Genomic DNA, 21,318 nt, shown 5'->3' with positions numbered 1-21,318 from the left:
ATTTTTTCAAACTTTTGGGCAATGTCCGCCCGCATATCTCGGATCGCTTGCAATATGGAGGCGAAGCCCCGCTCCGTTGCGGCCGTGGAGGGTGCAGGGGGTTCCAAATGGGCCATTCCCTCACCGTGGGGTGGTTCTGTAACGGGGGGGTCCGGGCCTCGGTACTGATATTTTTGCAGGTTCTGCTGCCAGTCCATTAGGTTGACCCCCCCGGCACCTCGATTTTATTTTTAGAAAGTTGATTTCCCTCTAGAGTGGGGGAGGGGTGCTATTGCCTCCGCGGGGTGGTATGCTGTTGTCTTTTCGTTGCGGTCTCTCCTGGCAAGGTATACCCTCCCCACCCATTCCGAACGGTCTTTCTGGTCCTTGATTGATGCCCCCCAGGCGGGCACTCGCCCCACCAGCCTCAGGCGGGGGCCTCACACCCAGGGTGGCCACCGCAATACCTCCAGTACACCTCGATTTATATTTTTGCAAAACGATATTTCCCCTCTGGAATGGGTGAGGGGTGCTTTTGCCTCTGCAGGGTGATGTTATTTCGTTGGGGGCCTCTCCTGGGGGGTTACACCTTCCCCACCCCTCCTGGGTGTTCTAGTTGCTCCTTGAAAGTTGCCCCCGGGCGGGCACACGCCCCGCCTGCCCACAGCGGGGGCCACACACCCAGGGGGGCGATAGCGGGTCCTGCAGTGCCCCTTAGGAGCCCACTGGAGTGGGGGGAGGGGCGCTTTGTGCGACCACGAGGCAGCGGGTCGCAGCCCTCAGTGAAACGGCGGGGGCCTCTGGTGTCCTGCCCGCGCAGGGTCCCGCTGGCGGTGAAGGGGGGGGGGGCTTCAAAACGGGCCCAGCCACCCCCCCTCCGTATCTCGTACCTGTCAGGCCGCGGCTCCCAGAGCGGCCTCGCGGCTTCCCTCGGCGCTCCTGTTGTGGCGGGGGGGGGGCCTTTCCGGGCGGGAGTCCCCTCACCCAGAGGCGTCCCGGCGGCTCGCGCCTCCTGAAGGGGGAGATGAAGGCCAGCGCCGACGGGTCCGCTCGCTCCTCCCCAGGCTCCCCACAGGGCTGTGCTCACGGCCTCCTGCGACGGTCCCGCTGCAGCCGCCGCGCCCGTGGAACTCCATCGTCCGGCGATCTCCAGACCCCGTTGTTTCGCTCCGCGGGGGCACTGGGGGGTCACTGCTCCAATCGACCCACTTGCGCTCCATGGGGAGGCCTCGGGGGGGGGGGGGGGGGATCAGACCCCGTACCGACCCGGCCTTAGGAGGAGCTCGCAAATCAGGCTGCCATTGCCTGTGCGCCCCCTGGTGGCCTCCCCTTTTACTTCTTTTTATTGGTTTTCCTTGCCATGAATAAAAAGGAAAAGGGTACAATTGAGTAATATTTTTAAAAAACCCATTTGCCTCTTGCCTGCCGATTCCAGCCACCCAAGAAAGAACAAGCACATTCAAATACTGACCTACATCTTTCTTGGTTCGAGCAACCAACCCAGCGACACTAGACCAGAGGTCTGCAACCTATGGATCTCCTGATGGTTTGCTCTACAACTTCCATTATCCTTAACCAAAGGTTGCAGACCCCTGCACTAGAGTAAAGGAAAATGTAAGGGGTGGCTTTTTCTCACTACAGCACAGAACTGCCGACTAGCTGGACCATAGTCCCAATGCCAAAAGTGACCTCTGCTCCGGTGACTCCTAGACCCACTTCAACAGAATCAAGGCTTAAGAAATATTACGTATTTTTAAACATTCTGCCTAACTTGAATTAAGAGTGCTGTGTGTGTGTGCGCGCGCTTAACTGAGCCGAATGGACTGATCTCCGAATAGAAGCCAATAGCTTGAGTGAAAAGTAATGTTCTTTTGTTAAGGATCGTTTACCCCGGTATGTTTTTTTTTTTTTTTTCCACCTACTCTGATGAATCTGCAAATATGGCTGCAATGGTAAGCAATAAAGATTGCCCACGCTAATAGCTCAGGAAAGTCTTCATTCTATTAAAGGCAAGCATTATGCTTATCTATCTTTAATACTGCCATATCAGCATTTCAAAACTTCAACTTTTAACTTTTATGTTTTCGTTTTTCTTACATGTTACTTGGGGGAAAAAAACAAAGCAGGAAGTTACAAGTTTCATCTCTCAACTGAATCAACTAGGTTTTAGAAACCACGCTTCCCATAAGCCTGAGGCCCTTTGTAGTCCTGACCTCTACTCCCACACCAATCAGTGGCCAGATAGGGGTATAAACACTGGCTCCCCTAAGTCCATTCCTCTTTCTTTTGCCATCAGAGTTCTACAAGTACAGAGAGTCCCTCAAAATGCCAAACACAATCCATAAGACCTGCACTCGATCCGCAGCTGGCGTGACTGTTCGGTCCAACGGGACAACTTGCCAGAAGATCCTCGGTGCATATCCTGACTTGCTCATGTCGCCGTCTGATCGTCTCCTATGAGAACAGAAAAATCATATGAGGGCAGGAATGAACTACAAATGGAACACTATGCATGACAGTTTTCATTCGCTCAGTCATTGCTCTCATTTGTTTCATACATTAGGGTGGGATATAATGCTCGCCTCCTTGTCTTTAATAGAATGAAGACTTTCCTGAGCTATTAGCGTGGGCAATCTTTATTCTATGACAAGACAGGAGGCTCGCATTATGCTTGTTCAAAGCTTGCTATTACTCTATTCGGTATATCAGATACTGGCTTGAAGTAGAAAGTCTTAAAGGTGGATTCAGAAGACCAATCAGCAGATTTCATAATATCTTGTAGGGCTACTCCTGTCGCAAACGCTCTAGAAGCCATTGCTCCCCTAGTGGAATGTGCACCAAATAAGGATAAGTCTATCCCTGCCCACTGCATGACCTCCCTCACCCATCTCGCAATGGTCGCTGTCGCTACTGCGTGGTGAGGTTTCCTACGCGCTATAAGCAACTGAGTTACGCCGCGCGGTCTGAGATGTGCTGTAGCTGCTTCATAATCTTTGATACATTGAGCTACGCATAACTTCTTCTTCTCTGCAAAATATGGGTAGGAAATTACTTTGGAGTCGGTCTTTGTTCTTTTCGCGATAGTAAACGCTACTCCTTCTGGATAAAATAGCTTTCTATCGCTTTCCAATGCTTTCACGTCTGACACTCTCCTGCACACTACTAGACATAGAAGCATAGCTAATTTGCCTGATAGTTGTGACCGTGATAAAGCTTCATTTTCCGGCCACCTAAGGAATAATTGAAAAACGTCTCTAACGTCCCATAAAACTGCATACTTTGGCTCTGGCGGTTTTCTCAGTTTTATACCTTTGAGGAGCCGTAAGATTGCTGGGTGCTCTCCTACTGGATTATTTTCTATTTTCTTGTGCCTTGCTGAAATTGCGGATCTGTATACTCCTATCGTTCTGTAAGCAGAACCCTCCTGGAATTTTGAAGCCAAAAAGTTCAGGATGCTCACTAGAGGTGCTGAAATGGGATCCAGACTGTGTTCTGAACACCACTGCGCCCAACCGTTCCAAGCTGTGTTATAGTTCCTAATGGTGGAAGGCGCCCAGGAATCTCGGATACAATCTGCAGCGATGTTCGAAATTCCTGGCAAGTTCCATCTTTTCCTGAAACCCTGCAGGCAATCGGCTGCAGGGCACCTGCTTCTATGAGCGGGTGAACCCGACCGGTCGGGTCGAGTAGAAGGTCCTAGATGCTCGGAACTATCCTCGGAAAATCCGTAGAAAGTTCCATCGCTACTGGAAACCAGGCCGGCGCCCTCCAACAGGGTAGTACCATCACCACTTCTGCTTTGTCTCTGCGGACTTTCGCTAGAGCTCTTGTGATCATTGCGAATGGCGGGAACTCATAGTGAACTGCTCTGTTCCATGGGTGTAGAAAAGCGTCCGTACCCGCTGCTCCTGGATCTATCCTCCAACTGAAATATTTCTGCGTCTGCGCATTCAGTCTGGACGCAAACAGATCTATGTCTAGGGGTCCCCATATGTCTTGGAGGCGCTTGAAAACTAGAGGGTGTAGCTTCCAATCGCTGGAGTCTACAAGATACAGAGAGTTCCAGTCTGCTATACTGTTCTGGCTCCCTGGAAGATATTCCGCAGTCACCGCAATGTCGTTCTGAAGGCAATAATGCCAGAAATCTTTCGCTAATTCCGCTAGCATTCTGGATCTCGTTCCCCCTAATTTGTTGATGTAGCGGACTGCTGAGATGTTGTCCATCTTGAGCAATACGCAACATCTTATTTTGTCCTTCGTGAATGCCCGAACTGCAAAGGAGACTGCAAGAAGTTCTAGACAATTTATGTGGAGATTCAACTCTTTGCCGGACCATTTCCCGCCTGTCTGGGCTTGTTCGCACCTGGCTCCCCAACCTGACCTGCTTGCGTCTACTCGATGGCCAGTTCTGGAACATCTCCGAAGATCGCTCGCCCGTTCCAGGCTTCCATGTTCTCCAGCCACCACCGTAGCTCTGACATGGCTTCTTGGTCTAGGTTGACTAGCTGATGATATTTTAGGCCTCCGCGAAGATGCTTGATCTTGAGCCTCTGTAACGCTCGATAATGTAACGGTCCCGGGAAGATGGCCTGAATGGAGGCTGCAAGCAGTCGTACTATTCTGGCCAGGTTCCGAAGCGAAATTACTCGCTTTGCAATCACTGTCCTGAGCTCCTTCTTTATCGCTCTCACTTTGTGACTTGGAAGCTCTAGAGTCGCTTTCACGGTATCTATGGTGAAGCCTAAAAATTCCAACCTCTGAACTGGCGCTAATTGGGACTTCTCTAAATTCACTAAGAATCCCAGAGATGATAGGAACTTGAAAATCCACTGCACATCTCTCGTGAGTGTCTCTTTGCTGGATCCCATCACCAGGATATCGTCAAGATAGATAATCATACGGATACCCCTCTCCCTGATAGCTGCAGCTACTGGCTTCATCACTTTCGTGAACGCCCACGGTGCTGACGCCAGCCCGAATGGCAGGCATGCAAAGCGCCAAATCTCCCCTTTCCATCGGAACTGGAGATACTTCCGAAAGGCAGTTGCTATCGGAATCGCTAGATTGGCTAGCCCGTCTAGACCTCAAAGACGCCTATCTCCTGAACGCAATAGGTCTCGGAGGAGATGGATGCCTTGCATCTTGAAATGGTTGTATTGCAGCCAACTGTTCAATTCTTTTAGATTTATGACTGGACAAATCTTTTCCCCTCTGCGCACCAGGAACATATTGCTGAGGAAAAACTGACTTTCTATGCTCTCGCGCTCTATTGCGTTTTTCTCTACTAATTTACTTAACTCGCTGTGTAAAAGCGCTTTCTCTTCTAGTGGCATGTAAATGGGGACAGGTTCTCTGTACTGCTTTGGGATGTCTATGAAATCTAGGTGAAGGCCCGCTACTGCTTGTAAAACCCAAGCATCGCTTGACAAAGCTTGCCATTCTCTCAGAAAACGGAGAGTTCTGCCTCCGTTAGGAACAATTGGTGTACTCCCTGCCTGCTGCGCCGGGCTGACGGAAAGAACCTCTTCCTCTGCAGCCTCTTGGATGTCTTCCTCTGGCCGGTAAGGTGTCCTGTTGACAGTTTTCCCAATATTGAGCGCGTGGACCTTGAGGCCTTTTTTGATAGTTGTAGCGACCGGACGAACGACCTCTGACTCGTCCGGTCCCAGCAAAAACACAACTGGGAAATATCTTCTTTATAGAGCTTTGAGCTCTCTCGAGGGCTGAGTAGGTGCCAACAAATTGAGACATTTCCTTAGCGAAGGCCTCCCCGAAAAGCAGGCCTTTGGCGCCCTCCCCTGCTTCATACGTGGCTAGATCGCTGAGCTTATTGTCGATCTTTAGGAGGATGCCTCTTCTACGCTCCGAAGAGAGTGCACAGTACGCGTTACCCAACAAGCACACTGCCCTTTGAGCCCAGTTACCTAGGGCGTGAATATCTACTGGGGAACCAGTATCTTTTGATTTTTCAACAAGGTCCATAATCTTTGCCAGTGGACCCGCTAAGTCCAAGAGCTTATCATGACACCCTTTCCACGCACGATCGATGCCTTTCCTAACGTCTCTTGCTGTTTTGGTCACGAAAGTGACCATTTTTGGGTCTAGTTCTGGTGTATCTGCCAGCTTCCCGGGCAGTTCAGGCCGTGGACATTCTGATCGCATGCGGGATCGAACCTCTCTGTCCAGCGACTTCCTGATGTGTTGTGACATGTATAATGCCACTCTGAGTGAGGGCACCCACTCAGAAGACTTTGGGTGTCTAATGGACTCCGGGTCGAACATATCTATTACGTTGTCTTCTTCCTCGGGAAGAGTTTGAGGAATTGGCTGAGGGAACTCTTCTTCCTCGCCGCCTTCGTCGTCGGGGGCGTATCCCTCTTCATATTCCCCTGAATTGTCCACCCCTGGGGCAGGGGGTCTGATGTGGCCATCTGGTAATGTTGCTAGAAAGGCTTCTTTCAATCTGGCGACTGGGTCGCTTTCACTTTGGGGAGCAGAGTCAACCCTATCTTTTGTGCCCGAGGGGGTCAAAGAGTCAGCGCTCTTCCGGGCTTTTTTACCTCCCTTATTTTCAACCCTCTTCTGAGGGTGTCCAGCTGACGTCCCCTCTCCAGGGCTGTCGGCCCGTCTCTTCCTGGCCGCCAGCTGTTCCCGCTGCTCCGCTGCTCAGCCATGCATGCTTCGAGCATTTCTAACCTTTCAGTCAAAGGTTGCACCCCTTGGGAGACTGCTTGAGAAAGTGAATCTCCCAGTACCCTATTGAAGCTGAGGGATAAATCTGTGTCTTGCCAGGTGGGTTCTTCCTCCCACTCTTGTTCACTCCACTCTGGTGAGGTGGACTGGGAATCTCTCGGGTGCGATGAGTGAGCCATTTAATACTGTTAGCAGCGCTAACTTGTTGGGGTCAGCTGAAAATTAAGGCTCTAAAGAGTTTACCTCCTGTGCACTCTGCGCCTTCTAGCCTATCTGTGAACTGTTTCACGTTCTCTGTATATTCAACAGATGCCACCAAGGAATGTCTTTTTTTTTTTGGGAAAAATTCCTCTCAGGTACTGACTCGCACGACCCTCCGCTCCGTTTCGATATGTGTACGCGCGAAAAGCGAGCGTTAGAAGAACGTGGAGCATGCCGGGAATGATATGAGGCTGAACCTGCTTTACTGGGTCCTAAAGCCCTGCGCGTTCGGCGGCGCGAGCCGCCTCCGCGCACACGCGTATAATGTAGGCTGCCGCAGGGTCCTAGAGCTTTCGCGAGCGAAGACTTCGGCTACGCCGGAGGAGAACAGGCCGGCTGCCAGAAGCACGCGGCTTTGTCCGCGGCTCCGCCCCGCCTCTCCTCACTCCCGTTCCTGTTAGAATTGAAATAAAAGCTTGACGGGGGAAAACACTGGTAATACACGCGCGCGCGCGCTTCCTACACAACGGTACAAACGCTGTAAAATAAGCTCTCGACAGCCATCAATCAAACACCTGTTAGTCTATCCGCTAACTACCATTGATAATGAGTACATTTAGAGACTAAATCATAATAGACAACGATAATTTAAGAATAATTTAAGAACAGAAACATGAGACATAACACTTATCTCAGTATGGCAGCAAAAAGAAAGAGGAATGGACTTAGGGGAGCCTGTGTTTATACCCCTATCTGGCCACTGATTGGTGTGGGAGTAGAGGTCAGGACTACAAAGGGCCTCAGGATTATGGGAAGCGTGGTTTCTAAAACCTAGTTGATTCAGTTGAGAGATGAAACTTGTAACTTCCTGCTTTGTTTTTTTTTCCCAAGTAACATGTAAGAAAAACCAAAACATAAAAGTTAAAGTTTTGAAATGCTGATATGGCAGTATTAAAGAAAAATAAGCATAATGCGAGCCTCCTGTCTTGTCATAGAATTGACACCTCCCTCTGGTATCCCACCAATATGTTGAATTCTTATGCGTCAACTCTTGCAAGTGTTACTGAGGCAAATGATGCAGTTGAAGCCTAGCTCAACCATGTTATTATTCTTGTTTGCATCCATCGTTCAGAAGCTCCAGCTCAAACAAAAATGATTGGCAAAATCGGTTTCTACAACCATTGCCTGGAGTTACACCAGCAAAACCAAAGAAAATGTATATAGAGGTCAAGCAATAGCGTCATTATTTAGTGTCAATTTTTGCAAACCTGCCGTTCAAGGAGGAAGCCAAATGTAGGAGAACACTTTCAGACAACATAATTCCTTCTTCTCTACCGCTGCCTGAGAGTAAACAGGCTATCCTACCATCTAAAACCTCAAGTTACAACACAGGAATTGCTGATGCCAAGTCAAACACTTGTGAGCTCTTCACCATCCTCAGAGAGCTGGAATCCCACTGTGTCCCCTCTCCTAACCTGATCAAAGACAAGGCCTTGTGTACTAATATAGAACACCCTCCTAGGCAAAACTACTTCTGCGTCTAGTTTCCCTCTTTTCCTCACCTTGCTTTGCTTCTACTTTGTTAACTTCTTTATCCGTCCTTGCATATTTCGGTATTGCATTCTTTGTTCCGCTGTGGACGGCTTTCTGACTATTATTACAGTGTTCACTCTACTGTAATCCTGCATGCTAGCTGTAGCATGTCTTACCTCACACAACTCCGTTGGACGTTTCCTTAACTGCTGTTGCATCCGCGTTCACGGTACTACTTTTCTGGGATACGGTTCGCTGCAATAATTTTGTTGTCCTTTTTTCCTTGATTCCGTTTCACTGCGCCCTCGCAAAGCTTTTGTTTGGGTTACTGTTTGCTACTTTTCTCACGTTCCATTACGGTTACTTTTCTGTTTCCTATACGAAATAAAACTTGCAGTCTGCTCGTATTCCCTGTAGGAAGACTCTTTTGGATTACCTATTTTTCTGTAAGGAGATCTTTCCCCTTCCTTGACTTTTAATTGGCCGCATATCTCTAATTGTTCCCATTATCGCAATTTTGATCAGACACTTTGTGGGGTACTTAGGAGTTCATCAGTACCATACTCCAGGTCGACTTTGGGAGTTCTTCAACTACCACTCAGCACTCTTCAACGAAGTTGGACTTCACATATTTTTGGAACAAGGATTGTTCAAGTGGACTGACAATTCATACTTCAGGGTTTTTTCTGCCAAGAGGGCTTTTTCCCTGTTTATAGGGGGCTTGTGCCCTTGGGGTCCCTCTGGGCCTGGATTTACATCAGGCAAAGGTGGATTCCGAGGGTGCTCGCCCTTACTTACATCAAAAGAAAGAGAGGAGGGTGAAAGAAACCAGGAAACCTAGAAAGAAGGACTTGGAGGCCTAGGACAGCTCCTTTTGAAGAGACCGGTGAGGACATACGGGCGGGATTGGTGGAGCGTGACAGCAACAGTCTGCACTCCCTCTACTCCTAGACCTCTCTGCAGTATTTGATCTGGTAGATCACCAGATTCTCTGCTGGCATCTCTTTCATGTGGCAAACCTCTTGCCTAAAGCAACCAGCTTGATCACCTCCTTCCTGGCCGACAGAACCATGAGAGTTTTCGCAAAAAATGCAAGTGCCCACCCTCCCCAATTTCTTGCGGAGTCCGACAAGGATCCTGTGTCTCCCCCACCCTCTACAACCTTTTTATCAAACCACTATTTGACCTATTGGACGCTCGCAGCATATCCTACACGAACTATGCTGATGACCTGCAAATACTCCTCCCCCTCTCAGGTGACTATGCAGACGACTCCTGTACGCTACTTCAGGAATGGATGGCCTCATACTCACTTTGTCTTAACGACGAAAGCACAAACTCTCCCCCAGCTGTGCTAAAAAACCCTTAACCAACAATATTGCTCCTTCACCATTGACGGAATCTCATTCCCTGTTTCACTGACAGTGAAAACCCTGTGAGTTCACATTGACGCATCCTTCTCCCTAACTCGCCATGTCAATGCTATTGCTTCCTGCACTGTCCACACTAACAAAATGAATGCCTGCAGAATGTTCCTATCACCGACAGCTGCCGCACTATCGCCCGAGCTGTCATTTGCTCATACTAAACTATTGCAATGCTTTTGCAGGCACCTCAGTGCGGAACATCTACAAAATGCAAGTCTTCTGAAACAATGCAATCCGTGCCGCCCTTAACATTCCGAAGGCAAGAATGCATCTCTGCCGCTATAAAAGCTGTACACTGGCTCCCAATACATGAAAGCATCACATTAAAATGGTTATCAATCACACACAAGTGCCTTTCAAATGACACACCCCCATATCTTCTACAGAAATGTACAAAAGCCCAAGCATTGAGACCAACCAGATCTGCATACGCTCACTGTCTCGTCACTCCAAGATTCAGACGGGCTAGAGACGGTGTAGGGGGAGGTCTAGCTTCCCTGTCATTGCAGCAAAACTGTGGAGTGAACTACCGCCAGCTCCGAGATCTGAGCAGTCCTTCTGGTCATTCCGTAGACATTTGAAGACATGATTCTTCACACAAGGATCACAGAGAATGCCGGCCGTGGCTATTCTGTTACAGCCTCAGACTGTTGTTTGTGTGATGACTATCTCAATATAAAATTTACTGCAACTACTGTATGAATGCCTAAGGGTTAAGAGCGCTGATAACAAATGTAAAAAGTAAATAAAATCTGTGGAGGGTCACTATTCATAAGTGTTATTACGTGGATAGGCTGGAATAAAATCAATGTACACCAGTCTAGCTATGTAATAACACTGTGTTTGCTTTCCCCTTGATGCACGGTAAAAAAAGTTTACTGTGCATCAAGAGTGAAGCAACAAAAAAAGAATTACATGCCCCCAGTTTCCTCTGTGTGAGGGCTACTGTGAGCATGGTAGGGCCCACCCCTACATTTTGTGGCCTTGCTCCCCCTTCACACGCATTCATACATACAATATTTTCACCCGTGTATTCCTACGTAAAACTCCTTCTTGCACGCGTGCATGTATACATAAAAACCGACACACACCGTACCACACACACAGACACAGCTGTCGGTCAGCGTGTCCTTGTTGCATAGAGGTGGTCTTGCGAGGCACTGCGTGGAGAGGGTGCAAGCAGAGAAGTTTTTTTTTTTTTAATGTAATGCTTAATGTGTATGTATACATACACATTACATACATTTTTTTTAAAAGACTTGCATCTGCCTACCATCAACAAGCGCCAACACAGGAGGATCGGATGGTCCTCCGCTCCGCAATGTGAACACGCTGAATGACGGGAGAGGACTCCTCTTCTGTCTATCAGCATACCTATACTGTCTGCGCAAAGGAGGGGGAGGGCCATCCGGTCCTCCGTGGCAGCACGTGGTGAGTTGTGCGAGCAGGTAATTGCTCTTTTCTAAGTTTAGAGGACTCCTCTCCTGCCAGTCACTGTGTCTGTGCTTTAATGAGAGGCGTGGGGAAGACTTCCACTGTCCTGCCGCCTCTCATTTTTTATGCTCTGTTATGTTCTCTGCATCTATGTGCCTCCAGTTGCTTGGTTCATGGCAGACAGAGCTCCATTGATCTGCCTCTGCTTACAGTCAGAGCTACTGGATGTACAACGGGAGGCTGAGCACATAAACACAGATCACTGCCTGCTGCTGAAGGAGAAAGCACGTGCTATAGAACCTTACTCCCCATTGGCTAAATTAAGTTAAGACCCACAATCATTGGTTTAAATGGAAGAAGGCCATTCAAAAGTAACACATTGGGCATTGGCCTTTGCATCCAAGCATGGTCAGTTACCATGCCAACCAGACACTATGTTCCAAAACCCCATCTCTTTCTCTTTCCTCTGTAGCAAGGGTTTCGGGGGTTATGGCTGAAAAACTCATCTGCATATTTAAGGAGGGAGAGAGCAAAGTTGTGGGACAAATTTAAAATGCCTCGGATGGTAGATTTTAAAATGGGATCACCTTAAATTTTTATTTATTTTTCCCCTGTTGAAGAAAACTGTTAACTCTATCCCTCGACTTCATTATTTTTCTGGATATAGGAGCCTGTCTTTTTCTATATAACAAATTGTGAACTGCTGATCTGGATGTATAATAAATATGGCACTGGCGCTCAGGGCTGAATATAGCACACTTTGGAACTCACTCTTGTCTGGGTAATGCACTGTGCTTGATCATGATTAAATACCCTGCAGCCTCATATGCGTTTTGAGTGCTTTTTCTCACTACTGACTCATCACACATTTTTGCTATTCTGCATATTTTCCTTTGTTCTTGTCTGGTTGTGCACACCGTGCATCCGCTGTTAAGTGAGCGTATTGTGCACCTAAGAGTATGAAAGCCACAAAGATTGGAACGTTTACTGTAAGAATGTCCACAGCATCCACACCCACACTATGCTCAGTCGATTATGAGTGCAAGCCACACACATTGACAATGCAACGTGAATTTCAAAACGATGTCCAGGTTGTGATGCTAGAGTACACCAATATTTATTTCACACATCATCCTGAATTAGAGTTCACAGATGCATATTTAAACCACAGCTCCAATATTGTGAACCCTAATATTGGGAACGCTATGTGGCAAAATGCTGTTGAAGGGGACCTGCAGAAACCCACAATTAAGTAACATGGGGTCTCTTGAGGGTATCTCAAAAATCCCATCAGCCCAGGGCCCAGTGGTAAATGCTCACAGTGGCAGTTCCTGAAAACACTGTGCAGAAATCAGGGCGAGTAAAACTCTTCTCTTTTAGCTCGAGTTACAGGTCCCCTATGGCCTTGGACCCTGAACCAAAAAGGACCAGGAGATCCAATAGCACAACATTATGCCTTCCATGGAGTGGGGCCCATGAAACGGGCAAGAAAAACAATGTTAAAAATGGTTCTTGGAAGATGGAAGAACCAGACCAATAAGATTCGTACAGCTCTGCTGGCAAAGAGGACCTGTCAGCGAGCAGAAATGGTCCTTCCATGAAGGAAATATCGGTGGAGGCGATCCAGGGGAGTCTAGACGAACAGAAGTGGGGTAGTGGTACCCCACTCTTCTGCATGACGGCAGCTTCCTTTCCCCAAGACGCATGACCAAGGTGGTAATTTGGGAAGACTGCAGTAAAAGGCCTAGAAACTGTTCTACCACAGGGATCCTAGCCCAGGCATTGAGGACGACAGCCAAGAAAGGATATCAGCAGCCATCAGCGAAAACCAGAGCTTAAGGGTAAGGACCCAGGGCTCACCCTTTCTGGCCAAACCTGGTCCTAAAATTGCAGCAGCAGCTGAATTGTAGAATCCTTCAGCATGTCCTTTATTCAACAAATTCCAACAACTTGTAGATTTGTTTGCACCTATGAAATAAAAACGGGTTAGACCAAATGTAAACCATCAAAAATGGTTTAATGAAGAAACCAAAAAAATGAAAAAAGCAAAAGGAAAATTAGAAAGACAGTGATTAAAAGACCCAACGGAAGGAAACGAGAAGAAATGGAAATAACTAGACAAACAATACAAAGAAAAATCGACTGAAGCAAAGGCACATTTTTATAACAACCACATTTCTACAGCTTCTAACTCTAAGGGCAAGCTTTTTCAAATCTTAAAATCAGTGGAAAAACCACCATCCCTTTCAACCCTCACAAGAAGACTGTGAGAAAGTCCAACTATCCTTTCAGGAAAAAATTCAAAAAGCTCACAAGGCCATCGGACTATGTCAGGTGTCTGTACAAACAGAGTCTCCCCTGAAAGAATGACATGTCACTACCCTATAGGGGGGGATACATTTAAGTTTAATCCACTCTTTAGCTTTAGAGGATATGAAGAAGTTCCTCTCTGCTGTCAGGCAGACCACCTGCTCAGAAAACATCCTCTCCCCAAAAGTCATCCTGAGAAATATCGACACGTTCGCCCCACTCTTTCGTAGAGTGGTCAACGCCTCATTCAGAGCCAAAAGGTCCCAGCAGCCATAAAAGTGGTGACCGTTACACCATTCGTTTAAACAAAACAGGATTAGACAAGATCCAACAAACCTTCGTCCAATCACAAATTGTAATCTGTTATTAAAGATCTTAGATAAGGCAGCGACCAAACAACTCCAAACATACGTGGAAGAAAGTAATCTGCTTCATCCTCAACAGTCTGGTTTTAGACACTTGCACAGCACCGAGACTGCGCTGCTCGATCTCCAGACCAGAATGTTGAATATACTTGACAAAGGAAAGGCTGGCATGCTAATTCTTTTAGACTTATCAGCAGCATTTGATCTGCCAGATCACCACAAACATCAGAAGGCACTGGAAAAATCAGGAAATTGCTCCCAGTAAGCTATTGATTGGATTTCCTCCTTTCTTGCGGACCGAAGCTCCAAAATACATTGGGGAGCCAAAACCTCTTAGCCTACCCACATAGACTGCGGGCTACCGCAAGGGGCAAGTTGTCCCCTCAATCTATCTATACCTTTGCTGTCTTTGCACCCTTCTTTTTTTAAAAAAACTTTCTTTGAGTTTCAACTGGTAAGTACACATAGCAACCCCATTGACACATACTTATGCGTGCCCATCCCCCTCCTTGCCTCTTCTTCAAGCTTGCATTGTTACAACCAGGTTCACGCCTGCTCCGCCGCAAGCGGCCGGAACTCGCACAATTCATTAAAAAAAATTAAAAAAAAACATTTCAAGTTATCTAGCAGACCGCCACTGAACAGGTCATTATGTATACCCATGGCATTGTGAAGATTTTCACCCTTCTTAACAACTTAGATGTGCTATTCACCAACTTTGCGGATGACACCCAGCTGATGGTCAAACTAAGCGGGTGCCGCCGCGCAGACAGTTCTAAGGTCTCAAACATCTATAATGTAATTGAAGCCTGGATGAAAGCAAACTGGCTCTGTTTAAACGGCAGTAAAACAGAGCTTATGATATTCGGTTCCCCTCAGGCTAGGGCCAAACTTAACTCGGACTACACTTCATTCAACATAAAAAACTCAAACATCTGTGTCTAACAAAGTTAAAACCTTAGGTGTGCACCTTGAGCCAACTCTTGGTGCCGACACCCATGTAACATATTTGAAAAAAACCTGCCGGTACTACAAAAGGCTACGCAGACATATGAGGCCGGTCCTAAATGAAAAAACTGTACTACCATCGCTAGAGCCACAATTCTCTCAAGGCTGGACTATGGGAATGCCTTGTTACTTGTAGCTAATAAAGGCTGTGTAGCGCAATGCCAGTTCATCCAAAATGACGTGGTGAGAGTCATTAAAAAGAAATCTAGGAGGGATCACATTACTGAACAGAGGCAATAGATCCACTGGCTAGCCGTGGAAGACCGCATCATTTTCAAAGCAGACTCAGTAGTTTACCATTGCCTCTATGGATCCGCCCCGGCATACTTAAAGGAGCATATAACTTCATATGAACCAATTCGGTCTCTGTGATCATAATCACAAGGTTTGGTGAAAACAATTTGAGTTAAGAAAGCCAACGGATTGGGACGATAGTTCCCAGTAAAAGCAGCAGCAGAACGGAATAAGCTCCCGGCCGTACTAAGGCTTGAACCCAATTTCTTGATCTTCAAGAACAAATTGAAAACATTACTATTCAGATAAAATCTAGATCCTCAACCATGAATCCGCCTTCTTCAGTCGCGTCTTACATGTTTAGACTGGCCTCTTTATGTTCCGCGCCCAGTGCCTGCGGGCTTCGGTGTGTTACAAACAAATCAAAATATAATGCATTCTGAGGGGGACTTGGCATTTATTGCATTTTTCATGTGATACCCTACACGACTGATTGTAGATCGTGTTGATATGTAACCAATTTTTCAGTGTACTGAAAATGTAACATTTTAACTTTTATTTTAATGTCATTACTGTGGCAGATCCTCACCCTCCACCTCCAAACCCTCCTTGGTGGTTTTATCTTCTCTCGCTGCGTTTTGCCGCTCACTCATTGCTGGGAAATATTTACATCACCATTGAAATAATTCACCAACCATGACTGCTTACAACTCCAACCTCTTCCTGCTCCTACCTGTGAGGCTAAAAACCTCAGGGTCATCTTCGACTCCACACTCTCCTTCACCCCTCACATCTCTGACGTCTCTAAGAAGTCACACTACCAGCTGCACCTCCTCAGGGGTATTTTTCCCTTCCTCTCCTTCCCCCAGAAGCTCACTGTCTCCAGAGCTCTGGTTCTCTCTAGGCTGGACTATTGCAACAGCCTCTTTCTAAATCTGCCTGCTTCTACTCTCCGCCCTTTGCAACTCATCCAGAACAGGACTGCGAGACTTGTCCTTGGCCTCAAGCCCAGGGATCGTATCTCTCCAGGACTGAAATCTCTGCACTGGCTCCCAGTTGCTGCAAGTATTAAGATCAAAACCCTCTGCATTGTCCACAATGGGGCCTCAATACCTTCAACTCCCTCAGGGTCAGTCGCTTCTCCAAGCAACGATTTGGTGGTAGATCTTTCTTTCGGATGGGGTCTCCCTCTGGAACAGCCTCCCTGTCTCCCTGAAACTTGAGGAGAATCATCTCTGGTTCTGGAAGCACCTCAAAACCTTCCTCTTTGCTTCTGCTTTTTCTCCTGCTCTTCCCTGCTGACATCCTGCCTGAAACTGAAACTGTACTTTTTACCTGGCCACCCTCTGATCTCGGGCCCAGGTCCCCTTCCCTGCCCACAGTCCCACTACCACCACTTGACACCTGATGTCTGCACTTACCCTTGCACTTGCCACCTGCTGGCCATACTTTTACTTATTGTTTATTTATTCTATTATCCCATGTACTGCACTGTCCTCTCCCCCTGCGCCCCCGCACTCCCCCCTCCCCCCAGCCCCCCAGCCCCCCTTACCTTTCCCATGCACTTGCGAGATCTGAATGACACCTGGCCTAGTAGGATCGTTGTCTGTCTTCCCTCTGTTCCCCCTCCCTTCCCTCGTTGCACCTTGAAACACTTGTGTATAGGCGCGTTATAAATGCCATATATTATATCAAGTAAGGCACAACATCATTTTCACCCTTCTTCATAATACAATTATCACCTAATACCAAATTGAATACCACACACTAGCTAAACTGTGGGTCTCTCCACAGCTCCATCTCCACTTTTTATGAGCTTAAGTGGAAGACTAGGCTAAAGGATAATGGCTAAGGAATGGACATTAACTGAAACCTGTTCGATGGTACTCTGGTACATGGGGTGGGGCAGTGGAGGAAGATTGGGGGGAGGGAAAAGATGGAATCTAATGCTGCTGTGGAAACCTGTGTTGGGTAGACCTGATATCTATAGACACTAAGAACCTACCCAGGAATTCTTCCTGGTTTAGTAGGTTAGCTCATTTGCTCCACCTCTCGAATGGTGTAATGGTGTAAATGGACAAGAGAGAGAGTCCTCCCAATGGAACACAATTTGATCATCAGAACCTGTTAGTAGATGCTCAAAAATGATGTTCGTGCATTTGAAGAAAGGGAAGATATGAAGACATTCACATTACAGTGAATACATTTCGCACGTGTTGAGCATTTTCATTGATAATCCTATAACTAGACGGCAAGTCGCACAACTGGAGCATGAAGTAAAGTTTTCACAAACATTGAGAATGCATTTGAGATCTCCACTTGGTATAGACAAAATATTAACATTTTAAAAAGGCCTAGAAAGAACCCCACAAAGTAAGGGACAAGCTAGACAAAAATAGAAAATATTTGTAATGAATGGGGCAGATCATCAAGTAGTTTGTGTACAACCTGTTAAGAAATTGGATTAGTATCTTATGATTTTTTGTTCATTTGTCTTTCTCTAATCCGAATACCTTTTCATTTTAGCACCCCTGCAACGCTGGAGCAAAATTATGTTGTCTGTGAACTACCACAAAAAATTAACATGCTGTATTCATTCATGCGAAACCATCTTAAGAAAAAAAGCATCGTGTTTTTTGCAAGTTGCAAAGAGGTATTTGTATTTTATTGATTTATGAAGCGCTTTTGCCTGCTAATGAGAATAAGCAATCTAAAAGACCAAAAAAGCAGAGTAGTTTGGAAGAGAGAAGGTACGTTTTTAAAGTAGAGCAGAATTTAGATAATAGGCAACATAAGGAGTGAGTAGGAACAAAAAAGGAAACAAGGAAGTTAAGATAACGGGGGGGGTCATGTAGACATTTAAAGACAAAACAGAGGATATGAAAAAAGCCAAAATTCAAAGGAAAGACGGGAAATGGAAAGGAGAGAAGAAGAGATCGTGCTGCGAGGGGAGAGAGAGAGAGAGAAGTATACAGGTGGAGGAATTAAAGATAGAACATGGTGGGGTAAATCAATAGGCAAGGAAACCTCTGACTAGAACCGGTCATTGGTCGAGACAAGCAAAAACAAGTGACAAAATAAGATGCTTAGTAGCTTGAAAGGTAAGGAAAGGATGTGCTTTGCAGAGATTGGAAAGTTGCAGACGAGAAGGCTATCCGTGTTGAAGATGTGGTTTGAGAATGTTTTAGTGGGATCAAAGGGGACACAAAGGTTATGGCAGATGGTGGGGCAGGGGAAAAGAAATGGCAAAAGGTGTTGGGCAAGTAGGAGTGCTGATGGGGAAAAATAGAACTATAGTTTTAGCAGAGTAAAAATGTAAGAAGTGAGAATGCATTCAAGACTGTATGGAAAGGACACACGCAGGGATAATTGAGCTAGTAGTGTCCGAAGAGTAAGAGAATGATGGGAAATCTGGGAGTCGTCTGCATAGCAAAGACAGCGTAGGCCAAAAGAGGTAATGTCAGCAAGGGAAGAGGTGTTAAGGGAACAAAGAGTACTAAGAACATAGCCTTTGGGAACACCATGTTGAAGAGTAAAGAGGGAAAGTATCTGAACGCTTTCCAGTCCAAGAAACAGAGAAGACGCGATTGGAGTGGTAGGATTGTAACCAAGTAAGTACAGAACTGGAAAAAGTAGGGCGAGAAGACAGGAGTAAGTGATGATTCACTGGGTCGAAGGCAGCTGACAGCTCAAGTAAAAGCAGGACAAGAAGGGAGTATACCACTTGTTTAACTGAGCGGTTTCAGTGGAAGGGCAAGGATGAAACCCAGATTGAAATGGAGAATGTAGAGTGATGATAAAGAAAGGTAGACACTTTGCTATAGACTATGTGTTTGAGAATTTTAGAAAGATGGTCGAGGAGAGAAATAGGATGGAAATTAGCAGGAGTAGATGGGTCGGGAGAATGTTTTTGTAAAACTACAAAGGATCACATTGTGTTTAAAAGAAGGAAAGTAAGCAGTTGGGGTGGAAAGATTGAAAAAAAGGTAAGAAAAGGGATGAGGGGGGTAAGACCTTGGGTATAAGAGAAGACGTCAGGGAGTCGAGGGGAGAAGCAGGGTGAGCAATGTAGCAAACACTATCAGAGTTTGTCATTTGAGAGAAAGAAGGTGAACAGTCAAGAAGAGCAATAGCTGTAGTTCTCTGTGGAGGAGCAGACGCATTTTGAATGGATGAATGCAAAAGCAGAACTGTGTAATATCAGCAGGGCAAAGGGATGAGAATAGGGAACCGTCAGTAGGAGAGGTTTATGGTTCAAAAGCTGAAATAGAGAATGTGGGTGTGGGGAAAGCAAGACGAGATCAGAATATTATTGATTTTTGTTTTAGTATTCACTAGAGTTTAGTCATAAGTAGAGTATAAAGTGGAGAGAGAATTAAGATCACCAGGCAACTGTTACATATCCGATTTCCATTTCTTTAATTTTTCTATAAGTACTAATTTAACGCATCGATGCATGATATTGAACATATAAATAAATCATGCTAAATGTTGTAGGTTTGCTAGTCGGCCTATATTCAGCCAGCCGTGTCAGCCCATCTCACTTCAGTGCTGCTACTGCCGATAAAAGGTAGCTAAATGATTCCTCAACCCTCTAAACACCTGGCATATCTGTATTAGAACATTTATTGCAAAGCCTGTCACCGGATGCAGGTCCTTGCTTGATCGGGCTTACTGCTCCTATATCATCCCTGCGGCAATTTTCTTAGTGATGACATTAACTATGTATAGAGTTCAGCATTTATTGTTTTAATGGGTTCTTTAGGCTATTAGAAACTCCAAATGGTCTCTTGTTTGACCAGACTTCTTTCACTTTCCTAATGGCCCTCCAAACCTTCAAATTCCAGCATGCAGTGTTTCTGCTTTCAGTCACTTTAGTAATGGCTCAGAGAACTGGATCTTCAATTTTCAGCATGTAGCATTTCTCGTAGCAGTCACATTCTCACTTCTCTAGGACCTTGGCCTTCAAGTTCCAGCATGCTGAGTTCCTCCTTGAACTCAGCTTCTCAGTTGGCTTTGGTAGCTTTACCTAAAAGTTATTTTATGACAAGTTTCTGCTTTCAATCAATATCTCAAACTTCTCTAGGAATTTGCCTTCAAGTTCTAGCATTAATTTCATCATTTGGCTTTAGGAGCATTCTCTCCAGTTTCCAGCTCATCTCCATTTAATCACCTCTTATTAGGATCTCAAAACGTGCTGTCCCAGTTCCATTTTGAAATTCAACCCAATTCAGTCATTTAAACACTTTCTTGATTGGCACTGCCATGGTTTCCCCTGGATGTCGACCTTTAATTCTGTGGCCTTCTCCCTGGCTCTCCCTTTCCACACGGACAGGTGCTTGCTAACCTTTCCAGTTGCTTGGCTTATCTCGATGTTTCTTCTGGTTCCTGGTCTGGTGTCTCAAGCACACTTCCTAGCTAGAGAAACCTTCAGCAATTTCTCAACATTTGGGTGCCTCCTCTACCACTCTTAACACCTCTCCAAGGTGTGCCACTTTCCTGCCTTCTGGGTCAGGGCCTTCTTTCGTCTTTAATGCTGCTCATGAGCTCTGGGTCTGACATTTTTCCACATCTGCTCGGCCGGCATTCCTATTCCCTACATGCCTTTCCTACCTACAGTGATACTGCACCTGCGTCAAGACACATTACTCACACATTCCTCCATCCGTTTTCTCTCTACTCCAGTTCTGCGGACTGTGGCATTATTATGGGCATGGCACTTCCCCACAATCGTTACGTATGCACAGACTTCAATACATTAGTCCCTTGTTTCAACTGATCAGATTGGAGATTTTTGTTAGAAAATATCAAGATTCAAGTATCTTGAAAGTATCTCTTTCACATTTTGTTGGGTTTCTACATCGGAAAGCTTTCTACCTAAGGTCCATCAGATTCTTCACAAGTCCTACTCTTACATCACGTCCCCTTTCCTCCATACTGCATGGGCGTCCCTTCCTAAGGACGGGAGACGGAACCTTTTTCACCAGAAAAAAACCTTCTTCCCTTTAAAATTTCGAGGCATGCGTGATTGTGGCCCTGGGAGCATACGCTGCCCTGACTCCGCCCTCCGGCGTCACCCCTCAGTCCCCTTTTCCGCGTCGAAGGGAATGGGCCGAATTCACCTGGGTTTGGCT

At 46.3% G+C, this 21,318-nt stretch overlaps 1 protein-coding gene across 1 annotated transcript in view; it reads left to right on the top strand.

The window, feature by feature from the left end:
* Positions 1-21,318, top strand: part of DDX10 (DEAD-box helicase 10) — a 1,554,249-nt gene that overhangs the window by 145,700 nt on the left and 1,387,231 nt on the right. The window contains exon 7 of the mRNA XM_069640199.1: positions 17,711-17,837. Coding sequence (XP_069496300.1) covers positions 17,711-17,837 — 127 coding nt within the window. The remainder of the gene's footprint in view (positions 1-17,710; positions 17,838-21,318) is intronic.

The sequence above is a fragment of the Ambystoma mexicanum genome, chromosome 7q, assembly GCF_040938575.1.
Source record: "Ambystoma mexicanum isolate Mex_15411 chromosome 7q, UKY_AmexF1_1, whole genome shotgun sequence".
NCBI classification, from domain to species: domain Eukaryota; kingdom Metazoa; phylum Chordata; class Amphibia; order Caudata; family Ambystomatidae; genus Ambystoma; species Ambystoma mexicanum.
This window is presented reverse-complemented; position numbering and strand designations above follow the sequence as displayed.